Source organism: Pholis gunnellus, assembly GCF_910591455.1.
Source record: "Pholis gunnellus genome assembly, chromosome: 14".
Taxonomy (NCBI): Eukaryota; Metazoa; Chordata; class Actinopteri; order Perciformes; family Pholidae; genus Pholis; species Pholis gunnellus.
Window position 1 is genome coordinate 9,210,878 of NC_136541.1, and position 19,251 is coordinate 9,230,128.

At 41.6% G+C, this 19,251-nt stretch overlaps 1 protein-coding gene across 1 annotated transcript in view; it reads left to right on the top strand.

Moving 5' to 3' along the window:
- Positions 1-19,251, top strand: part of LOC306706668 (receptor-type tyrosine-protein phosphatase mu) — a gene marked incomplete at both ends in the record, with an annotated part of 143,969 nt that overhangs the window by 92,432 nt on the left and 32,286 nt on the right. The window contains 6 exons of the mRNA XM_079173821.1: positions 1,527-1,563; positions 2,691-2,765; positions 4,316-4,451; positions 14,482-14,643; positions 16,950-17,026; positions 17,696-17,722. Coding sequence (XP_079029947.1) covers positions 1,527-1,563; positions 2,691-2,765; positions 4,316-4,451; positions 14,482-14,643; positions 16,950-17,026; positions 17,696-17,722 — 514 coding nt within the window. The remainder of the gene's footprint in view (positions 1-1,526; positions 1,564-2,690; positions 2,766-4,315; positions 4,452-14,481; positions 14,644-16,949; positions 17,027-17,695; positions 17,723-19,251) is intronic.

Below are 19,251 nucleotides of genomic sequence, written 5' to 3' on the forward strand. Positions count from 1 at the left end.
ATGCGGTGACATGCGCTCTCCCTCCATTACTGTGGCCCCCTGCTCGCCTGCCTTTTCCTATGGAGCATCGTGTCAAAAGCCAGACGAGCCTTTGATCAACAGCATTTAAGAGAGCCAGGTGTCCCAGTGGCATTTTAGTGTGGGAGGCAGGAAACGACGACGGGGTTACCGATCGTACAGGTCGCAGCCTCTGTCGGCAAGTTGCACTTGGCGGGGCCCTCCCTCCGAGGGAGCCGTGGCAGACAGCTCAATGGCGACTTCAAGAGCCCCACCGATTGTGGTCTTGAATTAGAATCACCATAAAACAGCCTCCTTGAGAAACACCAGCACGTCTTTAAGGAGGCGATAGAAATAACGTGTGCAGCAGGGCTGAATCCAATTAGCGAGTTTGCTCTTGAGAGTAAAGAATTGGTCGGTCTGAAACTTTCCAGGACAAATCGGTGAGTGGTATGAATTGTCTGATAGTGCTCTTCCTTGCACAAACTAAATGAAAGAGCCCTTTGTTGACGCAGCATGAAGCTCGGTCTTTGTGATCGACGTTCCTGATGTTATTTTTTTTGATTTACAGCGGCCAAATGCACTCTTTCATTAAGCCGTCAATGTCAATTAATAGCACGGCAAGCTTTAATTAATGTCTAATAATGTTGCAGTGATTTGTTTGGGCCTTTAAAACCAAATAAGCACTTAGAGAAGGTGAGTGCCATCCATCCACAGATTTCCTTTTTTCTCTATTCAAATAAAAATCAAATCTAACTTCTTGTTCTGTTGCCTTAAATGGACCATCTGACAGCTTAAAAGCTGCAGTAATGTAAAAACACATGCACCCAGGATCACATAAACATTGATGTTTTCTTTCTCCTCTTCATTATGCCTCTCGTGGCCTCTAAATGCTGTCTCTCCCATGTGTGTTTATCGCTCATTGGACAGCTTGGCTGGGTCAAACACGGGGACACAGCGCTCATGTCTTCTGTGTTGTATTACTCATTGCCTCCCCCGTTCCTGTCTGTGTCCTTTTTTTTTCCTGTTCACCAGACCATTGTTGACAACAAACTTCTCTGCCAGCAGCGAGAGCAGTGTTTTTTTGTTATGTTGTTGAAGGCTGTTGTCAGAGCTCAAACCCCATTACATATTCATAAAGGCTCCCTGACGTGTCATTTTGGAGCCCTGCATGCTGGGTTGGTGTCGCTTGTCACAGGGCTCTGGTTTCTCCACAGTGGCTGACCACCTTGAGCTGCAGGCTGCCGACAGATCGCTGTTGGCTGACAAATCAGCAGCTCAGCACCACTAATCTGTGCTGTAGGCCCGCTCGCCTAACTGCGTTTTGTGTCACAGTCATTGAGCTCAACAGATGATAGGGGACAGCGTGGAACTGGCCGAGCTGTTTTGTTGCAACCGCGGGTTCTTAGATAGGTGTTGTTGCCGCTGCAAGTGTGTGTCTCCTGTCTGTGCACGTGTGTCTTATTAAACTCTGATTCTCTTCTTCTCTTTCTGTTCTGCTCTCCCATTTGATTTGTCTGTTTGTACAGGAGACCAAAATTGACTGTGTTCGAGTAGCCACCAAAGGTAGGAATAGATTACAAAGTGTGAATTACGATGTTTGCTTTCTGTAGCTCTTAACGTCACTTGCATATGACGTCTGAGTAATGTATAATAATAATAATAATAATATAAACTGACAAATCAAATCCTTACAATTTGACTCTTCATTTAGTTTGTTTTAATGTGTTAAAGATTAGCACATTAAAGCTACGACGGCTTACGGAGCCTGGGGAGGTGGATCATATTCCAAGAAAAAAGCTCTCTCTCTATTCTCTGGGATTATAAAGTAATACCATTTTTTAAACTTCCAAAGAAAAAAAACGGTTTAAAAAAAACCTAAAATAAATTGACCACTTTAATCTCAAATAACAATACAAGTTTTTTCTCAGAAATGTAGGACTTAAATCTGCTGTATCCTCTGATTATTATTATTATTTGAAACATTTTTTAACCTGTAATGGCTCTAATACGCCGTAGTAGTGATCCTTTGTATATGTCTTTGAAAGACAAAAATGTGTGGTGTGGTCTTCACATCAATACATTGACCAAGAACATGTGTTTGTCCATGACTGGGAAGCAGCCTGTGTGCCCATTGAGGTCTGTGGGTACTTAGCTAAGCTGCCTGTACGTCCTGCTTCACACATTAAAGCTGATGAAGTCTAAGGCACCATCGATCCGGGAGCAGAATTGATAAGGCCAGAGGGAGTCCTGGTCACACTCCGTTCTGGGCCTTGGGAGGTCCTGTCACATGCCCCCGACAATCATATATTTTGCAGCTCCGCTATGGATTCTGTGTGAATGTCCAGATATCTCCATCTACATGGCTCAATAGGCTGAGGTAAAATAGAACGTATTAGAAGTAGAAGGATCATATAAGCAATTTCTCACCTGAAGGGATACATCTTAATGCACTGCGTTTGGCTTTGGACTTGCGTGAAATGATTTTCTGTTGCTAACTTGACTAAACAAATTGGGAATTTCTTTCTAATACTGTAATGGGTGTCTTTCTCTGCCTCAATGTTGCATGATGAAGGTAACTGTTGGTGTGACTGTTTTCAGCTTCAGTGTGGCCTGTCTCTCTCTCTCTCTCTCTCTCTCTCTCTCTGTCTCTCTCTACTGCATGCAATCCTGGATCCACTGACTCTACTCAGCCGCCATACTCGTGACTCAGCTCACAACACCCTACATCCGCATCGCCCCAGCGGCCGGTGACAACCAACTAACAGGTCAGACCTGCAGCTTTCTGCATATTCTCTGACCATCTCAGTTAGTCCGTCCACAACAGGGCTTTTACCCACTATGACTTCAATGTGGCGGCCATGATGACGATTCCCTCCACAGGAAAAAACAAACAAGTGGCGTATTGCACGTGTGTGGTTTTGTTTATTTTCCCTCCATTTGCATAGAATCAGTGTGATTAAATCAAAGACATTGTCTTTTACCTTCATCCTCTCAGCATTACCGGACATGAAAGACTGGTTTGAGGTGCGATTGTCATTTGATGTGTCGGTGTTGGAGATTTTTGACAGGAGTTAATCCTCTTTCATGAATATTTCTCATTATTTTTGGGAGATTAAGTGTTGGTAGGTATTGGTTGCTGCAGTTGCGACAACTGTGAACACACACAAGGATGCTGAAGTGCTCATCCTAAAGATCTGGAGAGTTTTCAAGAGTGTTGCGTCTTGACTATTAAAATTCTGCTCAGTTTCTACTTGTTGTGTGTAAGAGTCTCACGTTCTCTCAGGCTAGACTGGAAGAATATTGACTTGTAGCAGCCAACATACAGCACTCACAGCTCAAATGGGGATTTGTCACTGACAGCATTTTTGTAAGATTAGCCCGTAGCAGTATATTGGCACATGGCCTGCTCCATTTGTCCAGACATAATTGTTAATATGTCACCAGTCTGGAAATCCTCCACAGCTCCGGTTTAAAAACGTATATCTAAATAAAGGCCCGGCTGTTGATAACAACACAAGAACAATATGTCACAACCAGCCTGGGATAGATATTTACCTTTTTGATAGCGAGAGAAAATGGCAATGCTGAGGCGAGTAGGAAGCTCGCTCTAGCAGATTGGTCTGACATAACAATTTATCATTCTAAATTTACCCCTGGACGGGGAATAATGGTGTTGTTCAGGTGGACAGTTGTCATTCCAGTAACATTGCTTTCCTCCTCGTGCTTCTTATCACTTCCCAGGGAGCATATGCTGTTAAAACAAGACGCCTCCCCCCCTCCTCCCCCTCTCTTTGTGTCTCTTGTTGTTGGCTATCTCCTCCACGAGCTGATATTTAATGTTTTGGTTATTTCAGGCTTTTTTATCTTCTTGGGTATTATCTTTGCCGCCCTGCATCCTACATTTTTTACAGCCCAGCAACCATTTGCCCCAAACATGATTAACCAAGGGTAAAGATGGTTCACACTTATCTCTCCCAGTGCAGCTTGATCCACAGAGAGCTGATGTCCACTAAGGACGGAGCTAAAGGTGGAGTTTTAGGGAGTCACTTACTTTCGGAATAGACAATACTCTGAGAATAAATGTGTATTGGTATTAATGGTCTACAGAATGCCACAGAATATCAGTGTATTGATTAACCAACCTGCCTCCTCCACATAGTCAAATCAATGGGAGGCAAAACTGAAAGTATGGATATGCACTCTGCTGTTTGGTGCATGTAGAACAACAGCAAAGGGTCATAAGATTTGTTTCACAGTCTGCCAGATGAATTGCTCTTTCTTTGTTTGAACTCGATGCATTGTGATGTATTTTCAGGAGCAGCCACTCACAAACCTGACGCGGTGGAGCCAGAGAAACAAACGGACCACACGGTGAAAATCGCCGGAGTCATCGCTGGCATCCTCCTCTTCGTCATCATCTTTTTAGGAGTGGTACTCCTCATGAAGAAAAGGTAAGCTTTTACTTCTTACTCCTTGAAATACTACTTTGTTGAAGAGGTTGTACTTGCTTGCAGACTACTCACAAATAAGTAGTTTCAGTTTCATTATTTTGTATATTTCTCCCCCAAACGGCAGTATTGTCAGCGTCGTACTAAATAATTAATTTCATTATGTTGATACGCCCCATTAGGGCTGTTTACAGCCATGAGATATAGTGTGCCATGAAAAATTAATCCGTTTCCACGGCACCCTCAAACAAATGCGCAGAGCTTCAATGACATTGGAATGGAAATAGGAAAAACAGTTTTTGAGGCCTGTGGTATGGAGAGAGAGGCGGGGAGGAGATAAGAAAGAAAATATGATGAAAGGCTCAGAAGGAAAGAGGATGACCACATAGCTGAAGGCTGAGTTTACATTAGCCCTGGACCCCATACTGGAGGAAAGGTCCTCTGTACATATCCCAGCAATCAAGGGAGCTAAAGCTCAGCAAATATCAACCCCCTTTTGTCCACAGCAAGGCTTGAAATAATACAATGTCAGTTCCTGCAGAGATTTCTTTGGTGGACACCCGTTGGGTTCCTTAAATTCCCAAGTAAAGCTTATTACGCATTAGCTTTACGTTCTTGTCCGAGTACAGGTTAGTATAGAAGATGGAGCTGAGGGAGGAGGCATAGTTGTGTAGTAATATAATCACTAGGATCCATGTTTATTTTTGACAGTAAGATTTATTTATTTCTACTGCAGAAACTGTCTGTGTAGCACAGCGATCAGTGGGTGGATGTGAAAATCAGCACTCAGTAATGGAATTGTTTTCAATTAGCCTTAATCAAACCAGAGATGGAGATGACTTCATTGGTTGAATTTTGTGTAATTTACTGTTACCAATGGGGAATTGAGTTGTGTTTAGACATTCCAAGTACTCATTTAGTTACAACCTTGGAGGTCAGATATGGTAATTCTTACAGGGGTGTAAAATCATGTGTTCATAAAAGGGGGGTTTTAGTCACAACGTGGTTGTCTCTGATTTACCAGCATAATGCTGTAGACCAGCTCAATATCAGTATAATTACAAAGTTTCAACTATATTATACTGAGCCCCCCCCCCCCTCCCCTTGCAAAGCATGACATGACTCCAAGCGATCACCTTTGCCCTCATGATCACTAGTTTACCTCCACCATATCTGATTTTGTTCATTTCTACTCTTTTTTCAAACATTAATATATTTTTACTTTTTCTTTCCTTTTCATTCCATTCCCCCCCTCCTCCACTGCTTAAATTCTACCACCACCCCACTCGGCAGAAGAACCTATCACTCCTACACTTACTACCTGTAAGTAACCACTTTGTGTAATGTTAGTGCCATGCTTCTCACCCACACGCTGTTTCCCATGCATGCAAAGAGCCATGTCATCCTCCTCCTGCTCAGAGCTATTACAGAGGCCCAACTGTAATCTCTGCTGGAGGAAACGGAGGACGCCACTCCGATGCATCTCCAAATGATGAGCGCATCATACTGTATGTCACATTGGCACGACTTCTGACGAAAGCACGAAAGCTACACCCCCATGACATAAACCTGCCACTGAAATGTTAGTGCAAACATCATTTTCTGGAGTTTGTTTACCAAATGGTGAACTAAATTGCCTTAATGATTGTACGGCTGCCAAACTCATCTTCAAAAAATCAATGCAGAAGAAGCTACTGCATTTTTACTGAGTGTGAATTTTTCATTCGCTCTCCAATGATTTCATCTCTGTTGACTTGTCAAAGTTAGATTTTTTTGAAGTGCCTATCACAGTGAATCTATGCTTTAGTTGTGCCCTGAACCTCAATGAGCTAGTCCAAATAGTTCACATTCTGTACACTTATCTACACACTCAATAGCTATGTTGGATTGACCATATTTATTGTTGTTACACTGAAAATGAAAGCATGAGCTAACATGTTGATCTTTTCAATTTGGCTCCACATGCATGTGATAATTTGTAGTTTTTCTCTACCCCCCCCCCCCCCCCCACTCCATACTCTCATTCTGTCATCAAACCATCTCGTGCTTTTCTTCCCTTTTTTCCAGCATGTTTTTTTGGGGGGTTATTGCACATCCATCCCATTGAATCTATGGTGACGGTGGAGTTGTGTCTTTAGCTGACAAGGCGTTTGCTTCACTGTTTAACGAGCTGATGTGATCACAGAATAACCTCCTTTCTATTTAGATGTCTCCAACATCATAAAACAAGAGCCGTAGTGCTGCTGCATTCGCTCTTAATAGAACCGATAATTCCAAGTCGCACCTCTGATTGGTAAAGAAGCTTATTCTGCAGCTCTGCCGTCACTGCTGTAGCTCATAGGCTCCTCTGCGCGCTCTTTGTGATGGATGCCGACTAATCTGTCTTGAGATGGCTGTGATCAGAGGAGAGAATGGAGGCTGCCTCACATCAAAGAACATCTCAGAATGCACCTGGAGATAATACGACTCTGAATACCCTGCGTGTCACTCATATTAGATCACAGTTGACTTGGATGGTAGGCCCCAATGAATTGGAGAAGTGCTGTCAACAAAGCTGAGCACACACGTTGACCGAGCTGAGCAGGTTGTTAGTGAAGCAATGAAAGTATCTTTTATTTTTTCATTTTAAGTGTGCCATGTAAATAGTTTTCTTGGATAATTGGTCATTTGCATAAAGATGAAAGTCTACAATTACAAGTTAATGATTTTTCAAAAAACGTTAGGGATCTAATAGATAAGTTTTGTTGATGATTTAGAAGATGATTCTTCCATTTGAAGGACACAACGTCTTAAAGAAGGGTTCGTTTTGAGGCATATTTGCTTTCATTGACAGGTCTTAGGTTAGTCAATTGGATATTCTGGCTCCAAACACTTAACAGGATGTGTTTGAGTAGAGAAGACAAATCACGTCCCTGTGAAAATGAATGTGTGTGACTTCAACAGCCTCAGGTTCACGTTTTTCTAAAATCTCATGCATCAAAAGCAATTGTTCAGATTTAAAAAGAAGGGAAATAGAGGACTGCGAATGTTGAGACTCCTCTCTTAAGTTGTCAAGGTAACAACATAATACACAGTATAAGCAGTAATAATCCCCATTTGGTAATGTGCTATGACAGCAGCAAATGCTAATAGATAATAAAACACACTTAGAGAATGTGGGAATAAATAAATAAAAAGAGCACCTCACATTCCTGAATCTCTGTAACAAGTGACATTGTCCTCTGCGCAACTTCTTTAATGGAAAATGTAAACTGCAACATTTTGACACACAAGATTTCCATTTAAACAATGTATTTACGAATGGCTAAGGTGAAATTCACTTGACAACAAATTAAATGAAGATTTGATTGATTTTTATTGATGTATTGATGTTTGTTGCCGTTTGTTGTAGATGTATGAATGTATGGCAGTTTCTCAAATGGCGGTTCTAGTTCCCCCAGGGCTACTGTGGAGTACTGCAGGAGATACATGAGATTTCTTTTCTTTTTTTATTAAATGTTAATTTCAGAATTATAATTCCTAAAAATAATTAGACTATAATAAGTTCAATAACAAATACGAATATAAGCTTAATAAACCACATTTTACATTAAATATTCCTATTTCCAATGCAATCGTTACATGGCACACTGCCAGCAAAGTAAATTAACAATAACAGTGTAGAAAAAACTTTTCAGAACAAGGCCTGCACCACCAAATAAAACCGATGGAGTTCTTTACTTTATCCGGTGATACCGTTGTGGCTCATGAGTAATTGACAGTAAAAATGCTGCAGTGAGCGAAGATATACCGTTCAGTAACACCACCCGTCCTCCCCTCTTTCCATCTTCTCTTTATATCTGTCTCTTGTGTCAGTCATTGGTAGGCACGAGGAAGCGATTCAAGTTAGGGGAGCGTAGAACCATGTTAGCTAATTGGAAAGATGATTTGCGCCTTGAGGTGTTGAGGCGCAGGAGCTGATGGTGTTGCATCTCACTACAGAGTTGCTCTGTAAGACAGGTGTTTCGTCCTTTTACCCCTAATGTTACTACTCCTAGGGTATCTAAGGTCGGCTCATGAACAAATACAACTAATATGTTGCATGAACCCAAAGTTTATATTAACCAATCAATTATAGACTGCTTTCTTAATATGCTCTTCTCTGGAGCGTTCATCTGCAGTTCTGATGACAGCCTTCTTGCCAGCCATGAGATTACAACACCTCTATGATTGATGAACCCCATTAATGCTCTCATGCATTCATCAAAGTCTTTTAAAGGCATGAGAACATCCTGCAGTTGCCAAAATATGCACTTTCGGTACATTGCCAGAGGTGGCTGCGGGGGCTAGCTCCCAACACATAACATCAGTCAGAGCGCTCATTAGGGATGCGGTTACATGTGTGATCAAATATATGACCGTCCTTTAATCAGGTGGCCGTACAGGCAGCTGTGCCTGCTGCTGCTGCTGCTGCTGCTGCTGGGGACAAGAGAGAGATCAATGGCAGAGGGCAAGGTTTTCGATTGGGTCTTTATTCCCACGAGTGTTGGATTCATCCATCAAGTAGCAGGAATGTTAAATACACTTACCGTGTGACTGATTTGTCAGGCTTGTCTAGTACTCCTCAAACCACAGGTATGTGATTTGACTGTGAAGATGTCGTCTATATAATTATCAATATATTATACAATGTCATGTAAGATGCAAGTCCAATATTCACTCTTTTTTCCGTTTTTAGACTCTACCAAGTCCTGACAGAAATTGTCAGTCTGCTGTTTGGTGTTGGGCAGTTTGTGTACTGTGAATACTGTTGTGTAAAGACGATACGAGAGCGCTGAGAGTGAATCAGAACAGTGAAGTGGCCTGGCGGTTAACTATACAATGAGCTGAAACTCGCTCTAAAGCTCCATAAGGCCGATGGGGGCTATACGTTGTCATTCATGTAAAACCGGGGCTGGAGCTCAGCTAAGAGCCACTGTCTTTTCTGGGGTTTTTTCCATTGCAAGGCCACTGTCTAACATGAGCCGCAGAGTGCAAAGCTGTGGTAACGCTAGCCACCGTCTGAATCTATTGCCCCTCTGAGCAAGGCCAGAAAGATACCACGGTGTTACCACGGTTTTACACTCAGCGGCTCACTTTACCGCGGTCTTGGAAAAGGGAGGAGTGAGCGAAGGGGTATCCAGTTGGTTGCAATCTGCAACCAACTGAATGCTGTTTGACGTTTTTCTACCCTGACACAGCAGAGGGAGTTACATTAAAAAATAATTATACAAATGTGATGACATGTTTGCACAAAATATCTGCTCATGAATCTAGTCTATACATCTTGGTGTTGTGCTTGGTGCTCCTTCTGTTCTATTACATCAGCTTTTAAAAAAAATCTTTGATTCAGTAGAGTATAGTTCCATTTCCATCTGGCAGGTGGTCACTTATATCATAAATCCCTGATGTTATGATGAGTGCATACATTTAATTGAGTGGCCCTGTTGGTAAACAATCGTGTATGCCACTTTCCGTACCGTAATTCACCAAACTGGTTCAATGAGGTATCAATAAGAGAAAACATATTGCCTACATTTTTTCAATTTTCCTGAAAACACACGCAGTCACATAAATCATCATTCATGGGAGGCCTACTAAGCGCATGTTTAACACAATGTGCTCAGGGCAAACACCTTCATTAAACCTTACCAGCCGAACATGCAGCGAGAATCACATTAATTGGTACAAGCCTTGCAGATTTTTGCACCTACGAGCTCTGAATGTTGATGAGGAAGGGGAAGGAGGAAGAGCAGCAGGGCGAGGGGATGTCATACATGGAATGATGAAGTTTCAGCGCATGAATTTTAACATGAGTCATTTACAAAGCATCTGTCTGTCTGTCTGTCACGGTTTGGCACTATACTGTACACGGTTGCTCTCGTCAGCTTCTTACTTAACTACATGTAACATGTATTGGAATAATACAGACAGCGGCGTTGCATCAGAGGGAGAAATCAGAATTACAACTTTTGGTATGGAGCCTAAATATTTATTTTTGAGTAAATGAGATGCAGTTTAAAGCTCGCACACAATATTTATATTTTTGAACAAATGTTTTGCAGTTTGAATAATGAAATCTAAATTAGTAAGCTTTTAAAAGACATTTGAGTGACAATTGCAACTGACAAAGGATTGTCTTTTGATTTTAGAGACCCCGAAACGTTGCTATTGAGGCTTTCAGGGGGTCCAATGTGTCAATCAAGGGGTCTCGGACTCCCGGAGACCCCTGTATTTAAGTATATTTTGTCAGCAGTCAATGAAATAATTATACAGCTAATTTATTCAGCTAGCCATAATGTAAGAACAAGGTGACCAAAGATCAAAAACAGATTAAGTTCTCCTTACACTGTCAAAATAGGAATTTTAGAGACATAGCACCCAATAAATGTAAATGTATTTTAAGTACGGCATAGAGAACCTTTAAAATCCTAAAGAATTCAAACTCCCTACACTGTGCCTCCACATATATTTAATATGTCACAGTTTGAAACCTCTACCTTTATTAATACAGTAAACGTTTTTGTTCAGTTAAATCCTTGTTTTGGATGGATTAGGAGCTAAAAAAGACATTTTGAAAATGAAAAGTTATGAAGGACAATTTTCATTTTATTGAAGACAAAAAAAACACAGTTTTGATAAATTGATGAAGCGATCAACTTAGCAGATAAACAAGTATTGTGCCTCCCTGAATAGAGTCTGCATTCAAACAATCAGTTTCTATCAGTGTTTTTGTAATGTTGCACTAAAGTAAATACATAGCTGGAGGAATGGATACATGATGGTTGACCTCATGGAAGAATGTGTTAAAGATGGAGAGAAGTTTGAAATGAGACACAGTGCAAACAACTACTGAAATGTCCCCACTGGGTGAATCAAAGACGCTTCTGTTGCCCCTCCCAGCTGCGTGTCAGTCATCTAACACGCACACACACACCCATGCACTGCGGATGTGTGTGGATCGTCTAATGAAGCCTTCTTTGTCCCAATGTCACAAGGTTTAGGCGGCTCTAGCGCCGAAATGAGGCCCACCATGCTGAGCTTGAGGTTTTGAAGCTCTTGTTTTAGAAGTTGCCGCAGCATCACCTCCCACAGAACAGAGTTTCTGGCAAACACGCACAAACACACAATTCACGCAGCTTCCTTTTTGTCGTAGCTGAACTAGTGGAGTTAGGAGCTCTGCTCACTTAGATCCTAGACGTGCCACGCCTGTCATGTACAGAACTGCAGACAATCCCTCTAATGAGAGTTGCCTAATATAGTCACCTGGCGTGTTTGCTCCGTCTTTACTTTCCCAAATACCTCCGCCATCCGTCTGTCTCTTCCCCTTCAAATGCACATTCACCGCTGTTCAAAGAAATTTGCGGTTTTATTGTTGGGCATGCCTGCAAGCAATCGGTCCCGTACATTTTTTGTTGGGATCTCTCGCGTGCAGCTTGTACGCTAACTACCAGGGGATATGATAAATGGTCACATTCATCAAGATGCACAAACACTCCAATGTACACTTCCTCGTACTATCTCTGTCAGCATATCAGACCCTGTAATATAGTCATCTATCATTACATTTCCCCCTCTTACAAATGAGGAAAGAATAGCGTGCCAATTAATCTTCATCTAACACCCACGGTGCCTTGCAAACATCCCAGTATTGCTGGTGCTTTGCTCATTTTGGCACTGGTGTCTGTGCAGCCTCGTTTGTCTCCAACGCTTGTTCTTCAGCTGTTACACAGGCCAGGAAAGCGGAAATCCAAGTCCTAACAAAGAGAGAAATAAGAACTGTGATACAGTATTAAAACCTGGGATTATAGTGGTTCTTAATAGTCTCCCCCATGAGTGCACACAGTGCCGAATCATTCTTAATATTGCCTGGGGTAGATACATCTTCTCCTCCCCTCCTCACCCCTCCCTATTACAATATGAAGCTATAACGTAACACAAGAGACACGATTTCCATATTGTTCCCCACTCTAATTGCAGATTAAAGACAAAAAGTGAGTCCGGCAGATGAAAATGTCACTACTTTGTCACTTTACCGTCTGAATAACGGATCCACTATTAGCCTCACGTCGCGGCCTTCAGAGCAAATGACTGTTTGAAGGCAGCGGGGGCCTGTTGCCATATGGCACCAGACAGCGTCAAAATTGAATAAACAGAGGAGATTTGCGAAAACAAAGCAGCAGGAGTGCATCATTAGACCGCAGTTGTCCGTGAGAGAGACTGCAATTCAAATAGGGAGAGGGGTCACACAGAGAGTAACAAAGTGCGAGGATCAGTGTGAGGGCTGCCATAGTTAATTCTTACACCGCTCGCTCCCCTCCAGCTACAGAGCAGCGGCAGACATCAGATACGGCTATAGCTGACAGTATGTTCCCGCTCAAAGCTGTTTGCCGTTTTTTCTGTTGTGGTAACTTCTGTGGAAATGTTGTACGTTTAACTTCTCAGCGTGATAATGTGATGCATTGTTTATCACCACGGGGACCTTTTCCGATGCAAGTGGCTCTTATATGTGGGAGGTCAGGGTCAGCTTCCCAGTCAGGGTCTTACTTAGGACGCTTCTGCAGAGTCAGAGGTCGGAATAATAGAGGGGAAACTGTTTAGATCTAAAAACTCAAGGTTTTCAAATCTTTGAGGTTTCTAATTTGTGGCATTTTTATTCAGTGATTTGCAGAAGTTGAACTGTTGTTGAACTTGTTTTAAAGGGCAACTTCGCCCATTTTCAAAATCCCTGCTTGTTATTCCTATTGTCTTAGACAGTCCAACACAATTAGTAAAGATGTACAACTCTTTCACAAATAAAAAAACAACACTGAGGGCACCCAGGGGAATATTCTGAGTATGTACATTTCGTCTTTCAAAACTGAGAACACTATAATAGTATGAAGCTCATTTAGATATGAAAAAGCAAATATTCTGGGGTTCCATAAAACCAGTCTCCCAGACATTGTCTATGGAGCAGCTCCAGACTTTATACTTGATGATCTCACAAGTTTGAGAGGTATTTCTCCGGTTTCTGTCTTTGAGAGAGAGTATCTCATGTTCACAAATATTGATTGAGCTTTCCTAGGTCGTGGAGATTACATTGGAATTCTTAAATCAGGTGACGTTCCCCTTTAAGTTGATATGATTATTACATTATACATTTAGTCCACCGCATACATATCAATGAGAGTAGACTGAAATGTTAGCTACTAAAAAACACACGAGACGTCACACACATACACACAAGATCAATGAAAAGATTCTGTGTACATGAATGTTTTCATACGGTGACTAAAACAGCCCATAGTGGTAATCGGTCTAATGTCCATGGGGAGGCTGCTCCAGAGCCTGGGGCCACAACAAGAGTAGCTCATGACCAGGGACAAACGGCAGGCCTGGTCCCGAGACTTTAAAGTCTCACATGATGCATAAGGGGTTAATAGTTCATGAATATAGACATTGATCTGATTGTGGACAGCTTTATAGGTGATAGGTACAATCTGGAATCAGTCAGCAAAGTGACGCCAGGACAGGTGAGATGTGAGCTTGGCAGCTGCTTTTAAAGAAGAAAAGTCCATCTGTGCTGTGTTTGTGCATGTATGTTTGTGTGTGTGTGTGTGTGTGTTCACTCCCTACACAATGCTTTAATGCTGTTTGATCAGGAACAGATTGCTCGAAGGCTCCAGCATATCAACCTAAAGTAGGTCAATAAAAGCAGGTTGACTGTTTCAGTTCACCATTCACAACTCTCAACGCCCCCAAATACTATAGCTAATTTTAAATCATCAGGGCCCCTGATGTATTTGGGTTACGGTGTCACACATTGCCACATTCTCAAGGATTTATATTGCACTCCTCGAAAAAGCATCTGGAGCCTAATAAAGCCTAATAGGACCACAACCCAGGGCACATTAGCTCAGCCATCTCATTACATCTATGAGTCATTGCTCCCATTATCATATCAGATCAATTCAAGTCCAGCCATTGTTGCTTTTGTCTCATTGTTAGTTTCTATTTCTTCCCCCCTGTGAAGGAAATTGGCCAAGAAGCGTAAGGAGACACTGAACAACACCCGCCAGGAGATGACAGTGATGGTCAACTCCATGGACAAGAGCTACACGGAGCAGGGCACCAACTGTGACGAGGCGCTGTCCTTCATGGACACACACAACCACACGCTGAACACCCGCAGCGAGTGCGCGCTCACTCTCAACGGCCGCAGCGAGTGCGCGCTCACGCTCAACGGCCGCAGCGAGTGCGCGCTCACGCTCAACGGCCGCAGCGAGTGCGCCCTCACTCTCAACGGCCGAGGTAAGATGGCCATGCATCGGCCTACCTGCCTTCCACAGTCACACACACCGAGCATGGTGGAGGCAATTTATTTGGTTTGGTCAGGTGAGAAGGAAATCAGACTTGACTGCACAGGAAATAATTACACTGGGACAACCTAAACATGTGAGTCTTGGTCCTCTTCCAAGTGAAATGGGGATTTGGGCAGATATTCAGGGAAAGAAATGGTATTAAATCCTTATTTGCAGTGTGAAATATCTGTCTTTGCTTTGAAATCAGGACTGGAATCTTATTTGTTTTGACTCTCGCTACAATAAATCTTAGAATTGTGATAAAATAGGTGTGAGACCGTATTACTTTTTCTTTTTACCATGATAAAGGTGCCCCCGCCGCCCTTTTTGTAATTTACCACATCAAATTTCATAAGTTAGTGTAAAGAAGAATGGTCTCAATGCCTCTTTGTTTTTTTCTGTTTTTGCCTTGTTCAAACCGAGACTTTATTCAGCCAGTGCAGATGATTTGACAGTAATTTTGTAGCTTTTGAAGATCTACCCTTGTTACCAGTGTTATTGGTAGCCAATAGGGAACCAACTTCATCATAACAGTTGAATATAATTCACTTTCATATGACAAAAAAGACTATGATATGATTTTGAGAAAGATCTTGATCTTGTTCCGTTTTTTTCTTCACAGGCTCTCAGGGGTTGGTTGTACCCTTTTTACATATTCCCTTTTTAAATGTCTTTAGTTTCTCTAATTAGTTTTGTAAAATAAACTCAAAGTAAATAAAAGTCAGCAATATTAATAATTTACTTTTAGGAAGTTGCTGATACCGGCACTATACTATAGTTGTATCGCTGTGTTAATAGCCTGCAGGAAGTCTTGTATTGTTATCAATAATCAAGGCAGCTTGAAATCCCAAACCTGACCTCAAAGCTTACCAGTAAACAAGAACACTCTGAGAAGTCTGTTGCGAGGTCCTAAACTCAACACCCTGTTGTTTCCAATTCAAGGAGGAAAAACACAACACATTTTTGATGTGCTCTGTAACGATAACCTATTCCTTTTCTCTGTCCCAGGTTAAAGTTAATACTTTGTTGATGGACAGCTCAGCTGTCTGCACCCAGGGCTTGACCTGGTATAATCCCAGTCAAAACCATCAGATTAATACTCCACAGCAGCGTCTGTCTGCACACCCCTGCAGGGGATGAGCCCCAAAGATGCTCTGACCTTGATTAACTGTCTGTTAGCGTGGATTTTCAAATCTGGCCCTCTGTCTGCCAGCGCAAATGATTTAAATGCATTACTTTTGACTCTGCCTATCAGTGTAATGCCTTCAATACTGTACCTAAGCCCTCTCACGCTCTCCATGACCTTACATGGCTGTCAATCGTGTCATTTGGGCTCAAAACATCATGGCTGACAGATTATAATCCTAAACATATACTGCACTGATAACTCAAACCCTCTTGGCATGATGGTAGTTGGCTCGGTTTATACTGCATGAGGAGTCCTTACTCTGTTAGGAGAGAAGATGACAAACATGTACTCTATTGCTCATGAGAGTATTGCTCTACTCTGGTACATCAATAGTAGTTATGGTTATAAACCTAGTACATGTACTAAAGTATTTAGTTTTGATATATTTCAACTGTACTTGAGCATTTCCATTTTATGTTACTTTGTATTTACACTATTCATACAAGCTTGTACATACAAGCTTGTATGCCACCAACATACAATGATATTCAATGTAACTTAGTTTGTAGGCCAGAGAATAACATTTATTATTAAGTGAGAAAACATGTGATGATAATGCTATGGCGTCTTTTTACCAGTGCTGTGTATTGGCAAGAATCTGGCTAAACAATATGTACCATTTTTAGGGAAACTGTTGCATACAATTTAAGTAAAAGAAAATAGTGAACTTAAAAAAAAGAAAGCACTTTTTAATAAAATCACAACAGTGGGAAACATCCAATATTAAAGCACTACTATTAGTGCAATCTGAGCCACTGTCTGCCAAGAATCTTAGCATGTAAACTTTTAATAAAAAATGTATAGTGTTTTTGAGAATAGATACAGTATCATAAAACATGATGATACCGTTTGTTTACATTGCGGTAACGCTATTTCTCCTGAAGTAAAAGTTTAAGCAATGCTAGACTGTTGATTAACGTGTGTTCCGTTCTTTTTTTCATCGCTAGCTGGATCATCACCCTCTTCCTTCACGCTGCCTAAAGCCAACACTCTCAGTACTTCCATCCCCACCAACTCCTACTACCCAGGTAAACACACGCTGTATTTCCTCACGCTAATCCTGTAGGTCAACAGAGCAGTGTTTACTATAGAAGCAGTGGTGTAGAGTGAAACCTGAAGGTGTGATATGCAGAAGTCACGAAACCTGCAGAAGTGTTGTGATGAGTTAATAAAACCAGTAATAATTAGTTTTATGTTCATGGTAAGACCTATTTTTATGTAAATGAGATACTAATAAGGTAATGGGTGGTATGAATGAATTTTAGTGCTTTAAAAATTAGAAAACAATTTCACAAATGAGAAGGTAGATAAATTGACTGTAGATGGGTTTACACCCTGCTACATCTGTGGTTGTAACAGAAAGTCTTTTATATCACTTTGCCAAGAATTCAGCTGTTCAATCATGACTTTAATTTCTCCAAATAATATGCATAATTGTATGTCTTATGTAATCAGATCACAGCTCATTGATTAGAGGGAGTAAAGGGCATCTAGATTTATAATCAACTAAACGTAGTGTATAATTAGCTTTTCTGGGAAATATGATATGTTTCTTGCTATGCTGCTTGGCAAGAAACCAAACTGTCTGTTATGTTTTATTATTGTTGGGGTTTTTTTGTGGATTTATCTCGGCTTCTTTTATTTACTGCAATTCTCTTTCCTCCTCCAACTTCTGCACTTGTTGGGGTTATGAGCAGATCCCTTTGTGCCAACTGCTATCTTAGGTGAGACACACTTTCTTTTCCCATTGCTGTTGAGTATTTATTCTTACTTCTACGTTGAAGAAAATTACAGTACATTACATTCATAAGATGTCTGTTTTGATGTCTGTTTTGAAGACTTGTGAGGACAAATAAAAGCACAGATTTTGTTTATTTTTCCCATTTTTGGTTTGGTTGGCTCTCTTTACTAAAGATGGCTTCCTCACCTTCATACCTGCCTGCTGCTTCCCCCCCCCCCCCCCTCTTCCTCATCCTCATCCTCCCCCTCCTCTTCCTCTCCCTCCTTGTCAAACGAGGGGCTCTCCTGTGCTGAGGCTGGCTTCACTCCATCCCATCCGCATTGCGTGTCGTGCGTGTGATGTCACATACATGTTTGACCTCTCATATGCATGGACAGACATGTGGACTGGATGTGGAGGAGTGTCTAAGGGGGGCGGTGAGGGTGGTGGTGGTGGGGGGGGGGGGGGGGGCCCCAGCGCAAAGGCAACGGTGTGCTGAAGGCATAGCAGCTGCACTGAGAAACAAACAGAAATTAAACAGTGCGAGAAGGAGACAGAAAACCGCTCTCTCTTGGCCCCCCCCCCCCCCTCACCAAAAATCTCAAAACCGGGATGCGTTCGTTCTGAACATCTGAACAAGTCTTGCATTAGCTGTAATGCCTCCCTTCCCTCCCCTCTCTCCTCACTACGCATTTAACTCCCCTCCCTCCCTCCAAAACAACAACCTTTTCTATTATTCGTTTTAATGTCGCTCCCCATGCCTTTGGCTAACTGCTAGTGACCTACTTGTTTTTGTTTTTTGGTTTTGCCAGTGTTTATTCATCCTATTCAGTGATAAAATAGAATTATAAAAAAGTATTTTGTTCTCCTGTTAATTATTACTGGCTTTTGTCGAACATGCACATCAGCCCAAAGTGCAGCATCTTAAACGAGCAAATGCTTCTTTTTTTTTTATACCAGAGGAGCACATAATGTAGCTACTAAGTGGGGCACTAGAACTGTAATAATTGAATACTCAAGGCCACAAAGAAAGATGCAATAAGCAACTCTACTCCAGCTCCACCACAAGCGCCATAACTACTTTTACAAGTACAAAACTTGCAGTGGGGGGGGGGCTCTTTTTTTTCCCCCTCCACATGACTGCAACTTAAAGCAGTGTCTTTCATCATCACTGGTATGACAGCAGCTTGTGTTAGTTCCACATTTAATGAAGCATGAAACAATTAACATGAAATTGTCGCAGCTAGAAAAGGTTACATGCTTTCAGTTGTGACACATTCAGTCACAGCATTGTCTCATCAGTTGAGGTTAATGATCAAAACTGATTAGATCATAGAGGAGTGGTAACGTTTTTGATTTTTATCACACACTCCTATTTATGAAATAAAAAAATAGATTTGGTTTAAATGCAGGTGTCACCACTAGCACATGCACATATAATTATAGCAATTAGAGACAGAAATCCGAAATGTCAGAATACTCAAAAAGTATTGGCATCATTAACAATGCAAGTCACAGATTTGGAACAATTAC